This window comes from Stenella coeruleoalba (genome assembly GCF_951394435.1).
Source record: "Stenella coeruleoalba genome assembly, chromosome: 1".
In the NCBI taxonomy this organism is placed as follows: domain Eukaryota; kingdom Metazoa; phylum Chordata; class Mammalia; order Artiodactyla; family Delphinidae; genus Stenella; species Stenella coeruleoalba.
In genome coordinates, this window is record NC_137169.1 from 81,517,398 (window position 1) to 81,534,477 (window position 17,080).

The 17,080-nt window shown below is 36.5% G+C and overlaps 1 protein-coding gene across 7 annotated transcripts in view; it reads left to right on the plus strand.

Annotated features, from left to right (window-relative positions):
• MTF2 (metal response element binding transcription factor 2) overlaps positions 1 to 17,080 on the plus strand; it is an 86,001-nt gene that overhangs the window by 42,029 nt on the left and 26,892 nt on the right. For 2 of the 7 annotated variants that reach the window (XM_079927201.1, XM_079927206.1), the window contains exon 2: positions 16,819 to 17,017. In XM_079927201.1, the coding sequence (XP_079783327.1) occupies positions 16,819 to 17,017 (199 nt within the window). Of the gene's footprint in view, positions 1 to 13,425; positions 13,463 to 16,479; positions 17,018 to 17,080 lie in introns of those variants that run through there. The other 5 variants (XM_079927203.1, XM_079927202.1, XM_079927205.1 and 2 more) reach the window with 5 other exon arrangements.

Here is a 17,080-nt window from a genome sequence, read left to right on the forward strand (position 1 = left end):
TCTTCTTACTGGTAATCGGTCTGTTCAGATTTTCTGTTTCTTCATGATTCAGTCTTGGTAGATTGTGTGTTTCTAGGAATTCACTCATTTCTTCTAGGTTGTCCATCTTGTTGATGTACAGTTGTTCATAGTAGTCTCTTATGATTCTTTGTATTTCTGTGGTATCAGTTATAACATCTCCTCTTACACTTCTTATTTTACTGATTTGAGTTCTCTCTTTTTCTTGGTGACTGTAGCTAAAGGTTTGTCTATTTTGCTTATCTTTTCAAAGAATGAGCTCTTAGTTTCATTGATCTTATTTATTGGCTTTTTAGTCTATATTTTATTTATTTCTGCTCCAGTCTTTGTTATTTTCTTCTTTGTGCTAACTCTGGCCTTTGTTCTTCTTTTTCTAGTTCCTTGAGCTGTAAAGTTAGGTTGTTTATTAGAGATTTTTCTGGTTTCCTGACATAGGCCTGTATTACTGTGAACTTCCCTCTTAGAACTGCTTTTGCTGCATCTCATAAGTTTTGGTATGTTTTATTTTCACTTTCATTTGTCTCAAGATATTTTTTGTTATCTTTTGATTTTTCTTTGAATTATTATTGGTTGTTCAGTAGTATGTTGTTTAATCTCCATATTTGTGAATTTTCCAGTTTTTTTCTTATAATTCATTTCTAGTTTCATACCATCACAGTGGGAAAAGACCATAATAAGAGATGCAGAAGGGCATTACATAATGGTAAAGGGGTCAATACAACAAGAGGTTTTAATATTTGTAAATATTTATGCTCCCAAATAGGAGCACCTGAATATTTCAAGCAAATGTTAACAAACCTAAAGGGAGAAATACACAGCAGTACCATAATAATAGGGACTTTAATACTCCATTTTCATCAATGGATAGATCATCCAGACAGAAAATCAAAAAGGAAACATTGGCTTTAAATGATCCAGGTGGACTTTCACAGATATATACGAACATTCCATCCAAAAGGAACAGAATATACTTTCTTCTATTCCATCATGTGTTTCAAGTGTACATGGAATGTTCAAGATACATTATATGTTAAGCCACAAAAGAAGACTTAATTTATTCTTTTCTAAGACAGATATTTTAAGACTTATCTAAATACTGCATTAGCTGCATCCTAAAAGTTGTAATATATGGTGTTACTATAATTGTTAAATTAAAAATGCTTGGTAATTTCTATTATGATTGCTTCTTTGGCCCATGGGTTATTTTAGAAGTATACGTCTAGATATTTAAACTTTTAATTTATATTTCTTATTGCTTTTTAGCTTTATACTGTTGCAGTCAGAGAACATAGGCCATGTGATTTTTCTTTAAAGATTTAATTTTTTTGTTTTTATTTTTAGCTGCGTTGGGTCTTTGTTGCTGTGCGCGGGCTTTCTCTAGTTGTGGCGAGTGGGAGCTACTCTTCGTTGTGGTGCATGGTTTCTCATTGCGGTTTCTCATTGCGGTGGCTTCTTTTGTTGCGGAGCACAGACTCTAGGTATGCGGGCTTCAGTAGTTGTGGCACATGGGCTCTAGAGCACAGGCTCAATAGTTGTGGCACACGGGCTTAGTTGCTCCGCCACATGTGGGATCTTCCTGGACTAGGGCTCGAACACGTGTCCCCTGTATTGGAGTCTGGATTCTTAACGAGGTTGCCACCAGGGAGGTCCGCATATGATTTTATAGCTTGAAATCTATTGAGGCTTGTTTTGTGTCTCAGTATATGGTCAGTGTTTATAAATATTTTATCTAATAGACATCCGTTCTTTGACAAAACGTAGATAATTTAATGTTGCTACTGTTTTCCTCCTAATTTCCCTCATACTGTCCTCCCAGTTCCCCAAGTTGAAAACCTGGGAGTTATTCTGAATTTCTCCTTTGCTTTTAATACCACATCAAGATAATTCTTAGTACCTGTCCAGTCCACTTTTAAAATCATTTCTTAATATGAGTCATGCTATGATTAAAATAAAAACCTTGGAAAGCCTAAAGTATATAAACTAAGTTACTCAAAGCCCTACTACACAGGGCTTTTTTTTCCTCCAATTTCTTCATGGCCCTAATTCATGTTATTCTTTCCTTTTTCATAGATTTTCACAGAATTATTATGGTTCCCATCTTTTCTCTCCTTTAATAGCATTAATTTATTTGTATGTTCATTCATTCAGCCAGTATTGAGAACCTATTTATGTGCTAGGTACAGGGGATATATAGCAGTGAAGTAAAGAGGCAAGATATTTAATTTAACTTGGGTCTTTTTCATTTGGCCAATGTTATTTTTGCCACTTTCTCTCTGTTATAATTTTAGCTGTAACAATTCTGAAGTTTTGTTCCTAGAAAAGTGTGTGTTGTCTTGGGACTCTGAGCCTTTGCATATGTTCCCTAGGCTTACAAAGCCCTCTATAAAGTTCATCTGGGAAACTACTACTCATCTTTCAGGTTAATTAGCTGAGTGTTGATGAAGCCTTGACTGACCTTTTTTCTTGCTTCTGGATAGATTAGAAATTCTTTTTGAGTGTATTCATTATAGGAATTGTTACATAGTTTTTGTGTGGCCTTTTGTTTCTCCACTTAGGCTGTGGTTCCTTGGTTTTATGTCACATATTCTTTCATATTTGTTTCTCTTGCCACCTAGCATAGTACCTGGCACATACCAGGTATTCAGTAAATACTTGTTGAACGTCCACAGCTGTATAGTTTAAATAAAATCATTATGTTTTCCTTAACTTTCATTTGGCCTTTTCTTCAAAATGGTTTTTGGGGGAATGACCTGTTTTGGTTGCTTAAATGATCTGGTTAATTAAAAAGTATATTTGTTCTGAGATACCAATTTTCAGTTATTAGCAGCTTAGGAGACGAAAGTGTATGAGTTAGTTGTTTATAATAAGGCTGTATTCCGGGACTTCCCTGGTGGTCCAGTGGTTGAGACTCCGTGCTTGCAATGCAGTGGGCGTGGGTAGTATATATATGTCAGTGCCAGTCTCTCACTTTGTCTCAGCTTACCCTTCCCCCTCCCCATGTCCTCAAGTCCATTCTCTATATCTACGTCGTAATTTCTGTCCTGCCCCTAGGTTCTTCAGAACCATTGTTTTTTTTTTTAAGATTCCATATATATGTGTTAGCATACGGTATTCGTTTTTCTCTTTCTGATTACTTCACTCTGTATGACAGACTCTAGGTCCATCCACCTCACTACAAATAACTCAACTTCATTTATTTTTATGGCTGAGTAATATTCCATTGTATATATGTGCCACATCTTCTTTCTCCATTCATCTGTCCATGGACACTTAGGTTGCTTCCATGTCCTGGCTGTTGTAAATAGAGCTGCAGTGAACATTGTGGCACATGACTCTTTTTGAATTATGGTTTTCTCAGGGTATATGCCCAGTAGTGGGATTGCTGGGTCATATGGTAGTTCTATTTGTAGTTTTTTGAGGAACCTCCATACTGGTCTCCATATTGGCTGTATCAATTTACATTCACACCAATAGTGCAAGAGGGTTCCCTTTTCTCCACACCCTCTCCAGCATTTACTGTTTGTAGATTTGTTGATGATGGCCATTCTGAATGGTGTGGGGTGATACCTCATTGTAGTTTTGATTTGCGTTTGTTGGCAATCTGTATATTTTCTTTGAAGAAATGTCTCTTTAGGCCTTGTGCCCATTTTTGGATTGGGTTGTTTGTTTTTTGGATATTGAGCTGTATGACCTGCTTGTATATTTTGGAGATTAATCCTTTGACGGTTGCTTCATTTGCAAATACTTTCTCCCATTATGAGGGTTGTCTTTTTGTCTTGTTATGGTTTCCTTTGCTGTGCAAAGGCTTTTAAGTTTCATTAGGTCCCATTTGTTTATTTTTGTTATTATTTCCATTTCTCTAGGAGGTGGGTCAAAAAGAATCTTGTTGTGATTTATGTCATAGAGTGTTCTACCTATGTTCTCCTCTAAGAGTTAGATAGTGTCTGGCCTTACATTTAGGTCTTTAACACATTTTGATTTTATTTTTGTGTATGGTGTTAGGGAGTGTTCTAATTTCATCCTTTTACATGTAGCTGTCCAGGTTTCCCAGCACCACTTATTGAAGAGGCTATCTTTTCTCCATTGTATATTCTTGCCTCCTTTATCAAATGTAAGGTGACCACATGTGCATGGTTTTATCTCTGGATTTTCTATCCTGTTCCATTGATCTATATTTCTGCTTTTGTGCCAGTACCATAGTGTCTTGATTACTGTAACTTTGTAGTGTAGTCTGAAGTCCGGGAGCCTGATTCCTCCAGCTCCGTTTTTCTCCCTCAAGATTGCTCTGGCTGTTCAGGGTATTTTGTGTTTCCATACAAATTGTGAATTTTTCTGTTCTAGTTCTGTGAAAAATTTCATTGGTAGTTTGATAGTGATTGCATTGAATCTGTAGATTGCTTTGGGTAGTAGAGTCATTTTCACGATGTTGATTCTTCCAATCCAGGAACATGGTATATCTCTCCATCTGTTTGTATCATCTTTAATTTCTTTTATCAGTGTCTTATAGTTTTCTGCGTACAGATCTTTTGTCTCCTTACGTAGGTTTATTCCTAGGTGTTTTATTCTTTTTATTGCATTGGTAAATGGGAGTGTTTCCTTAATTTCTCTTTCAGATATTTCATCATTAGCGTATAGGAATGCCAGAGATTTCTGTGCATTAATTTTGTATCCTGCTACTTTACCAAATTCAGTGATTAGCTCTAGTTTTCTGGTAGTGTCTTTAGGATTCTTTATGTATAGTATCATGTCATGTGTAAACAGTGACAGCTTTACTTCTTGTTTTACTATTTGGATTCTTTTTATTTCTTTTTCTTTGATTGCTGTGGCTAAAACTTCCAAAACTATGTTGAATAATAGTGGTGAGAGTGGGCTACCTTGTCTTGTTCCTGATCTTAGTGGAAATGGTTTCAGTTTTTCACCATTGAGAACGATGTTGGATGTGGGTTCGTCATATATGACCTTTATTATGCTGAGGTAAGTTCCCTCTATGCCTACTTTCTGGAGGGTTTTTATCATAAATAGGTGTTGAATTTTGTCGAAAGCTTTTTCTGCATCTATTGAGTTGATCATTTGGTTTTTATTCTTCAGTTTGTTAATATGGTATATCACATTGATTGATTTGCATATATTGGAGAATGCTTGCATTCCTGGGATAAACCCCACTTGATCATGGTGTATGATCCTTTTAATGTGCTGTTGGATTCTGTTTGCTAGTATTTTGTTGAGCATTTTTGCATCTGTGTTCATCAGTGATATTGGCTTGTAGTTTTCTTTCTTTGTGACATCTTTGTCCGGTTGAGGTATCAGGGTGATGGTGGCCTCATGGAATGAGTTTGGGAGTGTTCCTCCCTCTGCTATATTTTGGAAGAGTTTGAGAAGGATAGGTGGTAGCTCTTCTCTAAATGTTTGACAGAATTCGCCTGTGAAGCCATCTGGTCCTGGGCTTTTGTTTGATGGAAGATTTTTAATCACAGTTTCAATTTCAGTGCTTGTGATTGGTCTGTTTATATTTTCTATTTCTTCTGGTTCAGTCTCCGAAGGTTGTGCTTTTCTAAGAATTTGTCCACTTCTTTCAGGTTGTCCATGTTTTTGGCATAAAATTGCTTGTAGTAATCTCTCATGATCCTTTGTATTTCTGCAGTGTCAGTTGTTACTTCTCCTTTTTCATTTCTAATTTTATTGATTTGAGTCTTCTCCCTTTTTTCCTTTATAGTCTGGTTAATGCTTTATCAATTTTATCTTCTCAAAGAACCAGCTTCTAGTTTTATTGATCTTTGCTATTGTTTCCTTCATTTCTTTTTCATTTATTTCTGATCTGATCTTTATGATTTGTTTCCTTCTGGTAACTTTGGGGGTTTTTTATTCTTCTTTCTCTAATTGCTTTAGGTGTAAGGTTAGGTAGTTTATTTGAGATGTTTCTTGTTTCTTGAGGTAGGAATGTATTGCTATGAACTTCCCTCTTAGAACTGCTTTGCTGCATCCCATAATTTTGAGTCATTGTGTTTTCATTGTAATTTGTTTCTAGGTATTTTTTGATTTCCTCTTCAATTTCTATAGTGATCTCTTGGTTATTAAGTAGTGTAGTGTTTAGCCTCCATGTATTTGTATTTTTTACAGATTTTTTTTCCTGTAATTGATATCTAGTCTCATAGTGCTGTGGTTGGAAAAGATACATGATACGATTTCAATTTTCTTAAATTTACCAAGGCTTGATTTGTGACCCAAGATATGATCTATCCTGGAGAATGTTCCATGAGCACTTGAGAAGAAAGTGTATTCTGTTGTTTTGGATGGAATGTCCGAAAAATATCAATTAAGTCCACCTTGTTTAATGTATCATTTAAAGCTTGTGTTTCCTTATTTATTTTCATTTTGGATGATCTGTCTATTGGTGAAAGTGGGGTGTTAAAGTCCCCACTATGATTGTGTTACTGTCGATTTCCCCTTTTGTGGCTGTTAACATTTGCCTTATGTATTGAGGTGCTCCTATGTTGGGTGCATAAATATTTACAATTGTTATATCTTCTTCTTGGATTGATCCCTTGATCATTATGTAGTGTCTTTCTTTGTCTCTTGTAATAGTCTTTATTTTAAAGTCTATTTTGTCTGATATGAGAGTTGCTACTCCAGCTTTCTTTTGATTCCCATTTGCATGGAATATCTTTTTCCATCCCCTCACTGTCAGTCTATACGTGTCCCTAGGTCTGAAGTGGGTCTCTTGTAGACAGCATATATACAGAGCTTGTTTTTGTATCCATTCAGCCAGTCTGTGTCTTTTAGTTGGAACATTTAATCAGTTTACATTTAAGGTAATTATCTAGATGTATGTTCCTGTGACCATTTTCTTAATTGTTTTGGGTTTGTTATTGTAGGTCTTTTCCTTCTCTTGTGTTTCCTGCCTAGAGAAGTTCCTTTAGCGTTTGTTGTAAAGCTGGTTTGGTGGTGCTGAATTCTCTTAGCTTTTGCTTGTCTGTAAAGTTTTTAATTTCTCCATTGAATCTGAGTGAGATCCTTGCTGGGTAGAGTAATCTTGGTTGTAGGTTTTTCCGTGTCATCACTTTAAATATGTCCTGCCACTCCCTTCTGGCTTGCAGAGTTTCTGCTGAAAGATCAGCTGTTAACCTTATGGGGATTCCATAGTATGTTATTTGTTGCTTTTTCCCTTTCTGTTTTTAATATTTTTTCTTTGTATTTAATTTTTGATAGTTTGATTAATATGTGTCTTGACGTGTTTCTTCTTGGATTTATTCCTTTCCCATATTAGGGAAGTTTGCAACTATAATCTCTTCAAATATTTTCTCAGTCTCTTTGTTTTTCTCTTCTTCTGGGACCCCTATAATTCGAATGTTGGTGCATTTAATGTTGTCCCAGAGGTCTCTGAGACTGTTCTCAATTTTTTTCATTCTTTCTTCTTTCTTCTTCTCTGTAGTAGTTATTTTCACTATTTTATCTTCCAGGTCACTTATTCGTTTTCCTGCCTCAGTTATTCTGCTGTTGATTCTTTCCAGAGAATTTTTAATTTCATTTATCGTGTTGTTCATCATTGTTTGTTTGCTCTTTAATTTTTTAAGGTCCCTGTTAAATGTTTCTTGTATTTTCCCTATTCTACTTGCAAGATTTTGGATCATCTTTACTGTCATTACTCTGAATGCTTTTTCAGGTAGCCTGCCTATTTCCTCTTCATTTATTTGGTCTGGCGGGTTTTTACCTTGCTCCTTCATCTGCTGCGTATTTCTCTGTCTTCCTAGTTTGCTTAACTTAGTGTGTTTGGGGTCACCTTTTCTCTGGCTACAGGTTTTTAGTTCTCATTGTTTTTGGTGTCTGCCCCCAGTGGGTACGGTTGGTTCAGTGGTTTGTGTAGGTTTCCTGGTGGAGGGGACTGGTGCCTGTGTTCTGGTGGATGAGGCTGGATGTTGTCTTTCTGGTGGGCAGGACTGCTTCCGGTGGTGTGTTTTGGGGTGTCTGTGAACTTAGTATGATTTTAGGCAGCCTCTCTCCTAATGAATGAGGTTATGTTCCTGTCTTGCTAGTTGTTTGGCACAGGGCGTCCAGCACTGGTGCTTGTTGATCATTGAGTGGAGCTGGGTCTTAGCGTTGAGACGGAGATCTCTGGGAAAGCTCTCGCCGATTGATATTACGTGGGGCCAGGAGATCTCTGGTGGTTCAGTGTCCTGAACTCGGCTCTCCCACCTCAGAGGCTCAGGCCTGACACCCGGCTGGAGCACCAACACCCGTAGAGAACTATGGGAAAAATCTGACTGGTGTCTTGGATGTTTCTTTGTTGGGCGATTTATCCTGCTGGGTGCTCATGGCTGGAAGGATGTGCTGGTGGCACCCAGTGTCTCCTGGATCCCTCCTGCTTGGCACCCCTAGGACCCCCTTGGACAAGAGATGCGGTGCCCGGGAACAAGGGGGTCTCAGCTCCCTCAGCGCCCGGGCTGTCTGGCCCCCTCATGTATTTTAATATTAGCCTTGTAGTCGTCTCCACAGATTTTCTCAGACAGATGAAATAAACTGTCCATGGTCTCACAAGTAACAATCAGAAAGTTTCCTAGTTAGCTGGGGGAATAAGTTAGGGAATGGCTGGGGGAGAAAAAAAGCCATACTGTTTGAATTATGTATCCAGTTCTCAAGTTCTTGAGTCAGGGTCTTATTTACTGTATGAGTAGTAAAACAAGAAGGAAGAAGTGGCTTAAACCCTTGGACTCCACTTGATTTCAAGGGAAGAAACTTTTTTGTCCAGGCAGTCTCCTTCAAGATGGATATCAGTAGTAGTGATGAAAAAAAAAATGCTACTCTAGTAATAATAGCATTATAGATAGAAATAGTCTGTATGTGTGTGTCATCAAATTTCAAAAGCAAATAGTAATAGTAGTAGTGAGTATTGTTGAAATATGATTCAACTCCTGCTGCTCAGTTACCTGTATCGTATGTTATGAGTGTGATACGTCATCCCAAGTCTGTGGTCAGGATTTGTCCAGTTTCCCCAATCCTTAGTCACATCCCTGCTCTCATTTACCAATTGTCTTAACATACCCACTTGAATATATTTAATATGCATCCTGTATATGTAGGTGTCCTTATAAAATATTTGGTGGTGTTATGTATGCATTTTTTCAGTTTGCATAAATAATTGTGCTATATATTTTGTTCTGTTTCTGTTTTTATCAACACTTTCGCAGAATCTTTCCATGTTTTTGAATGTATGCTCCACTTCCAAGATCAAAACAATATTCTGCATTTTCCAGTTAGATTTCAAGTTTTACATTTTACCTTTATGTCTTTGGTCCATGTGGAGTTCACCTTTTTGTGTATTGTGAACTAGGGATACAACTGTTTCTCCCTTTAAGTGAGCCATTTTCTCCAACACTGTTTAGTAAATAATACATCCTGTATGTACAGACTTGTAGTATCATTTTTATCATTAACAATTACCCATAAATAGATCTGTTTTGGAAATACCTGTTTTGTTCAACTGGTGTTATAGATTGTCTCTTACCAGTACAGAACAGTTTTCTCTGGAATGTGTCACAGTATCTGGTAGGGCAAGTCTTCACCTCTTTGTTCTTCCTTTTAAAAGTTGACTTAGTTATTCTAGGACTTTTACTTTTTCATATTAATTTTCTGAAGTGTTTGACCTCAAAAAATTCTGCTGGGGTTTTCACTGGAATTTCATTGAATTTATATGCTAAAGATTATCTGCCCAATACTGTGAAATTTAGCTTGCATCAACTCCATTTGGGAGAAGCAGGAGTATTCTAAACACTCTTAACATCCTGTAAAAAGAAAAGGTACGGACTGGAGATTTAATGGGTGTTGAGAAGAGCATTCATAACCCAACAGCAAAGGTAGGGAGTACAGAGCTTAAGGAAAGGGCAGGTGGGCCAGCTCCTTTATTTGTTTCGGTTTTCTGTGTAAATTTCTCAGGTTTGACTTAAACATGAGAGGCAGCGTAGCCTTGATGCAGGATGAGAGATACAGCTTTGTAGCCATAGACCAGAGTCAACTGAGCACCCAGAAGCACTATTCTCCCAATCAAAAGTCTATTTATGAAGGAAATTTTACAGTATATGAACTGGGAAAAATATTTCCAACTTATATAATAATGAAGTTCAAAGTATGTAAGATGCTCTTGAAAATCATTATGGAAAGGATTAACATTTCAGTTTTTAAAAACAGGCAAAGATCATCAACTGCAGTTCCCAGAAGACATACAAATTGTTAACAAATTTATGGGGAAAAAAAGCTTCTCAATAATAGAAATGTAGATGGAAATTTGTACTTGTGTGTGTTGTCAGATAGCGAAAGGATAATGCTCACTCCATTTTGGTGAAGGTGTGGGCCATCAGGTACTATTCTGATAGTGTCAGAGCGTTGGTTTTTAAAAATTAATTAATTAATTAATTAAATTTTATCTTTGGTTGTGTTGGGTCTTTGTTGCTGCACCCGGGCTTTTTCTAGTTGTGGTGAGTAGGGCTACTCTTGTTGCGGTGTGCAGACTTCTCGTGTGGTGGCCTGTATTGTTGCAGAGCACGGGCTCTAGGTGTGTGGGTTTCAGTAGTTGTGGCATGTGGGCTCTAGAGCTCAGGCTCAGTAGTTGTGGCGCCCGGGCTTAGTTGCTCCACAGCATGTGGGATATTCCCTGACCAGGGCTCAAATCTGTGTCCCTTGCATTGGCAGGCGGATCCTTAACCACTGCGCCACCAGGAAAGTCCAGTGTCAGAGTGTTATTGGTACCACTTTTGAGGTTCATTTGACAATATGTATCACATTAAATATATACATAATATGGGTTTGGAGGAAATGGGGTGTTTAAGTGAAACAGTATTCGTCATGAGATGATAATTGAAACTGGATGGTGAATATCTGATGGTTCATTATACTTGTCTACTTTTGTATATATTTATAATTTTCTACAATAAAAGGGAAAATGCATATTCTTTGATATGGTAATTATTCTTTATGAATTTATCTTATATAGTATTTGGAATACTTTAAAAATAAAATGTAAAAGGATGAACTTTGTATTATTGCCTGTAATAGTAAAACACTAGAAAATCCTCAATGTTCCTCAGTTGGGTAATAGTTGGAAAGTAGCTTAACAGCTGATGGAAAGATTATCTTACATACTTTTATTATACAGATGGACATTACATAGGCTAAGATACATTGTTATGTGAGAAAGCTTGTAGAGCACTACATGTAATAATCCACTTCTTTTAAAACATATGTAAATTATATCTACATATGGATTTTATATGTAAGAAAAATCAGGAGATGAACAGTTTTCTTTTCATCATTACTTCTTTTCAGGAAGTAGCATGGGGAATTTTCAGTTTTGATTTCTCTATTATTTATTTAAACAGCTGCATGTTTACCTTTGTAATCAGAGAGGAAATAATAAATTCTAAAATTCCAAAAATCAATTTAACTTCTAGTAAAGCATACATTCTAGAGAGGAGGGAACTAATCAGTGACAGTAATGGGGGGATAGTACAGGGAGATCAGCTCAGTGCTTTGTGACCACCTAGAGGGGTGGGATGGGAAGGTGGGAGGGAGACACAAAAGGGAGGAGATACCGGGATATATGTATATGTATAGCTGATTCACTTTGTTATACAGCAGAAACTAACATACCATTGTAAAGCAATTATACTCCAAGAAATATGTTAAAAAATGGGGGGAAGTTCCTTAGAGGGGAAGATGTACATTGTTTATCCTAGTTATGTTTGAGTTATGGTATTATGGGTCATTGAGTCATTTACCCTTTATTTGCTTTCTCTAAAATTTCTTTGGGCAGAGGAATTTTCTTTTTTTCTTTTATTTTTTTACAATCCACACATGAAATAGCTTTATTAGTACCATAATGTCTAATTTAGGGGCAGAGGAATTTTAAAAGAGGGTAATAATTTTACAGAATATCTGTTTATTAAAGCAGTTTTATATAATACATGATTTATGTTCTCCATGTTTATATGGATAAAAGATTGGTGTGCATTTGCCTTAGAATGTGAATTAGAGTCTCTTGTTTACTCAGAGCAAACAGATTATTTGTGCATAGATTCATTTTTAGAAAACATGTTACTTTAAATATAGATGTTTTTGAATTGAATTTGAACTTTATAAATTTCATATAACCTTTCTGACTTTTATGTACCCTGCCCTATATAGAGCTTTGAGGATACAACTATGAATAAGAGTAACACACACATTCCCTGGTTTTGGTGGAATGTTTGGGTGGGAGAGTGGTGGTGTCTGTTGCAGTGGGTTTCAGACTAAATGGGAATGACTGTAAGAGCAGAGACAGTTAAATGTGTATAACTTTCTCCCAAAGGTTTGGCTGTGAATGAGAGGGAAGAAATAATAGGAAGTGGTGGGAGGGGCAGAAGGAATCAAGGGAATTTTAGTTCTCCTCTTTTCCCGCCTCGATCCTTGCAAGTTTTTAAGAATAGTTGAATGCTACTGGGAAGGTGCCAGTAGAAAGATTTATTGAATGCTGGCTCTGGTCTGTAATTCTATAACCTTGGTCAAGTTATTTAATCTGTCTTCTTAGAGTTACAGTTTTTTCATATGTAAAAAGGGATCTGTGAAATTGTTATCTGGAAAAATGTCTCCATAACATTGTTCTGAGTATTATCTCTGTTCTGCTGGCACAGTAAATGGCTCATAATGGGGGCTTAACAAATGATCTGTGAAAGAATAAATATGCAGAAAGCTTAATATGTGGTTGAGCACATAGTAATCACTCAAGTAACTTTTCCCCGGAGGTTTGGCTGTAAATGGAAGGGAAACAATAAGGAGGTGGTAGTGGGAGGGGGTCATAAGGAATCAAGGGCAAGTGTTATTAGATTAGGTACCGTTGATACACGATACACCAGAAACACTAGGTGGAAACACTAGGAGATGGAAAAAAAATTTTTAATGGTTCATTTCTTAAGGTCTAAGGACATACATGTCCTCGTGTAGTGGGAGTAATATAATGGAGAGTAAGATGGGGACAGACCTTGCCATCAAAGGTGAAAAAGGGAGGGAATTTGTTGAAGCAATAGCAGAGCATATGAAACTATTTGGGAATGTTTGCAGTTTTGATTTTTGTACATCTTCCACTCTAGAATTGGAAGGCTGTAGGTCATTGTAGTCACCCTGGCATTCTGTTGAGGTCATTTCTCACCCATAATTAATTAGGTTGCTCAGGCTTTCAGTTAGTTTTTTTAACTTAAGGGAAGCAAAGTGCTGCTGTGACCACTGGATTTGTAGCTTTCTAGAAAGTTACTTGCTCACAGGGTCATTTTCATACTGTGATTTGAAGGTATTGTTTCACTGTCTGGAGAAAGTTTTCAGCCTGGCATTGAGCATTTGTGCTGATAAAATTTATTGTAGTGACTCATTCTCCATTTTTACTTATAGGACTCATCTTATCAGGCTTTTAAGTCTTTTTACCCTTGTAAGTATAGTATTGAAGTGCCTTTTCCTTACAGCTGACTCTGACAATAATGTATGACAATATATATTCCTTTATTTAGAGCATGGCTCTTAAAATGTGATCCATGGGTCCTTTCAGGTGGTCTGCAAGGTCTAAACTATTTTCATGATAATACTAAGATGTTGTTTGCTTTCCCACTGTGTTGACATTTGTACAATGGCGTAAACACTGTGTTTGGTCAGACTGCTGTGTACCTTAGCGTGAAACAAGGCATCAAACTGTGCTAGCATTCTTTATTTTTGAGCACTCACAGTAAAACAAACAAAACACACATGTGTACACACATGCAGAAAACCCTATTTCATTCAAGAACATTCTTGATGAAACAGAAGAAATTATTTTCACTAAATCTTAATCTTGAGTTCAGGTTTTTAATGTTATGTGTGACAGAATAGGAAATATATATATATATATATAAAGTATTAATGCTATTGTTTGAGTTGCTGGCTGAGCTAGTAGCTTTTCCATGGAACACCATTTTTTACTTGAAACAGTGACTTGCTTTGGTATATGGTGGGTACTTTCTTGACACACTCATTTCACTTATATTTACTTACCATTTTTAGTTTCCTAGATCTGTTCCTATGGGTTGGAGCTGCCATCTGGTGTCATTACTTAAATACAATTTTGTTCCCACCAACACCTCTGTGCTCTCATTGTCAAATATATTTCATTCTTGTATGTTATAGGCCTAACAATATAGTTATGTACATATTTTTCCATATGTTTCCTTTAGAGGAAGTATGCATTTATACTGTCTTTTATAATTACCATATTACTTTTCCTAGTGTTCTTTGTTTTGTGTGTGTGTGTGTGTGTGTGTGTGTATTTGAATTTCTACCTTGGTTTACTTAATTTCAACCTTAAGAACCTCCTTTATTTCTTATAAGGTAGCTCTGCTAGCAACAAATTCTCTCAGGTTTTGTTTATCTGGGAGTATCTTTATTTCACCTTCATTTTTGAAAGACAGTTTTGCTGGATATAAGATTCTTGATTGACAGGTTTTTTTCTTTCAGTGCTTTGAATATGTCATTTCACTGCCTTCTGGCCTTCATTGTTTCTGATGAGTAGTTAACCTTACTGGGGTTTCTTTGCATGTGATGAATTATTTTTCTTCTTGCTTTCAAGATTTTCTCTGTCTTTCAGCATTTTTACTGTGGTTTGTCTGGATGTGTATCTCTTTGTATTTATCCTACTTGGAGTTTGTTTAACTTCTTGGTTATATAGATTAATGTTTTTTTAGCAGATATGGGATGCTATCAGTCATTATTCTTTTGGATATTTTTATTTTTTTTAAGTTTTTTAATAAATTTTATTTATTTATTTATTTATTTATTTATTTATTTTTGGCTGCATTGGGTCTTTGCCGCTGTGCCTGGGCTCTCTCTAGTTTTGGCGAGTGGGGGCCACTCTTCGTTGCAGTGTGCGGGCTTCTCATTGTGGTGGCTTCTCTTGTTGCGGAGCATGGGCTCTAGGCACACGGGCTTTAGTAGTTGTGGTTCACGGGCTCCAGAGCACAGGCTCAGCAGCTGTGGTGCACGAGCTTAGTTGCTTCGTGGCATTTGGGATCTTCCCGGACCAGGGCTCTAACCTATGTCCTGGGCATTGGAAGGTGGATTCTCAATTTCTGTGCCACCAGGGAAGCCCATATTCCTTTGTATATTTTTAAAATGTAGTGTATCTTTCAAACTGAAACTCTGTACACTTTAGAAGTGTGTAGAGTTTCTCTTCCCTCCTCCAAGCCACTGGTAATCCCCATTCTACTCTCTGTCTCTATCAATTTGACTGCTCTTATAACCTTATGTAAGTGGAATTATACAGTATTTGTCCATTTTGTCTGGCTGATTTTGCTTTAGCGTAATGTCTTTAAGGTTTGTTCATGTTGTAGTTTATGACAGAATTTCCCAGAATTTGTTTATCCTTATAGGTAATGAAAATAAGTATTCCCAATTGGAAACATTTTTTTTCTTCCCTCTTTGTTTTGTTTTTACTTAACTTTTATACTGTTTTTGAATTATCGTCTATCTAGTTTTACGTACTGTTGTATGTTTAGTTAGTAAAAAAAATCTAAATTGGGAAAGTGAAACCAAACAAATACGGCTTTGTTTTCTTTAAGAAAGCTGTTGGTGGTATGCTATGCTGTTTATACAATAACTGATATATAAGTTACAATGTAATTTTGGGGTCTTATGCTTAAAAAATGTAACTGATCTTATAATTGGCTTCTCAGTTGAGTATGATTTGTGAAATTGGTGGCTCTTAGTTTTTTTTTTTTAAACTTCCATTCTGCATATTTGAGGGACTGTGACACATTCCCGTCAATAAACAAGGCTTAATTCAGTAGTGATTCCCTGGAGGTAGGTCATGACTACCCTTCCAGTGGGTTGAATATACCCAACTACCCAGAGTCACTGGTTAGTGTGTTTTAACTACATGTGGCATAATCTTTTCTTAAGCTGAAGTACAGTTGATTTGCAGTGTTTCATGTGTACAGCAAAGCGATTCAGTTATACATATACGTATATATGTGTATATGTATGTATTCTTTTTTTTGTTCACATGGCGTGCGGGATCTTAGTTCCCTGACCAGGGATTGACCAGTGACCCCTGCATTGGGAGCGTGGAGTCTTAACCCTGTACTGCCAGAGAAGTCCCTATATATGTATTCTTTTTCCGATTCTTTCCCATTATAGCTTATTACAAGATATTGAATATTGTTTCCTGTGCTATACAGTAGGTCCTTGTTGTTTATCTGTTTTACCTATAGTAGTGTGTATCTGTTGGCCTGATCATTTTTATTCTTTATCAAGTGCTTATGAAATTGTACCATGCAGCTTCTTTTAGTTTATCTAAACCTAGATATGAGATTCACGGCATCCTTTGCTTATGACCATGGCCTACCCACTTCAACTTACAGCTGTCATTTTGATGAGAGCTGCCCTGAATATGTTACCTTGGAGTGGTTGCTGAATCCTGGCCTCATTGAATGAATATTGACAACTGCTATCATTTTATTTTAAGCTTCTTTGTTTCTGGAGTTTTTATGATTTGAGGTACTTGTTAATATTTTCCCTAAATGTAAGGTTTTCAGTAAGTAAAAAAATTTGATTAATACATGAAATATATGATTGTTATAAAATAAGCTCTATAAGTAAATCAGTCCTGTTCTGTTTCATTTTATTAATTTTTATTGGAGTATGGTTGCTTTACAATGTTGTGTTAGCCTCCACAGCACAACAGAGTGAATCAGCCATACACATACAGATATCCCCTCCCTTTCAGTCAGTCTTATATATGGTTATTTATTTCCTAAACAGAGACTCTACAGGGGCAGGTAATTCACTGGTCCACAAGCGGTCTCCTTTACGTCGAAACCAAAAGACCCCAACATCCTTGACCAAGCTGTCTTTACAGGATGGACATAAAGTCAAAAAGCCAGCATGTAAATTTGAAGAGGGTCAGGATGTCCTAGCTAGATGGTCAGATGGCTTGTTTTATCTTGGAACTATCAAAAAGGCAAGTTACCTTAATATCTTTTGAGTTTCTGTAGTAAACTTTTAATAATATTGGATTGAAATT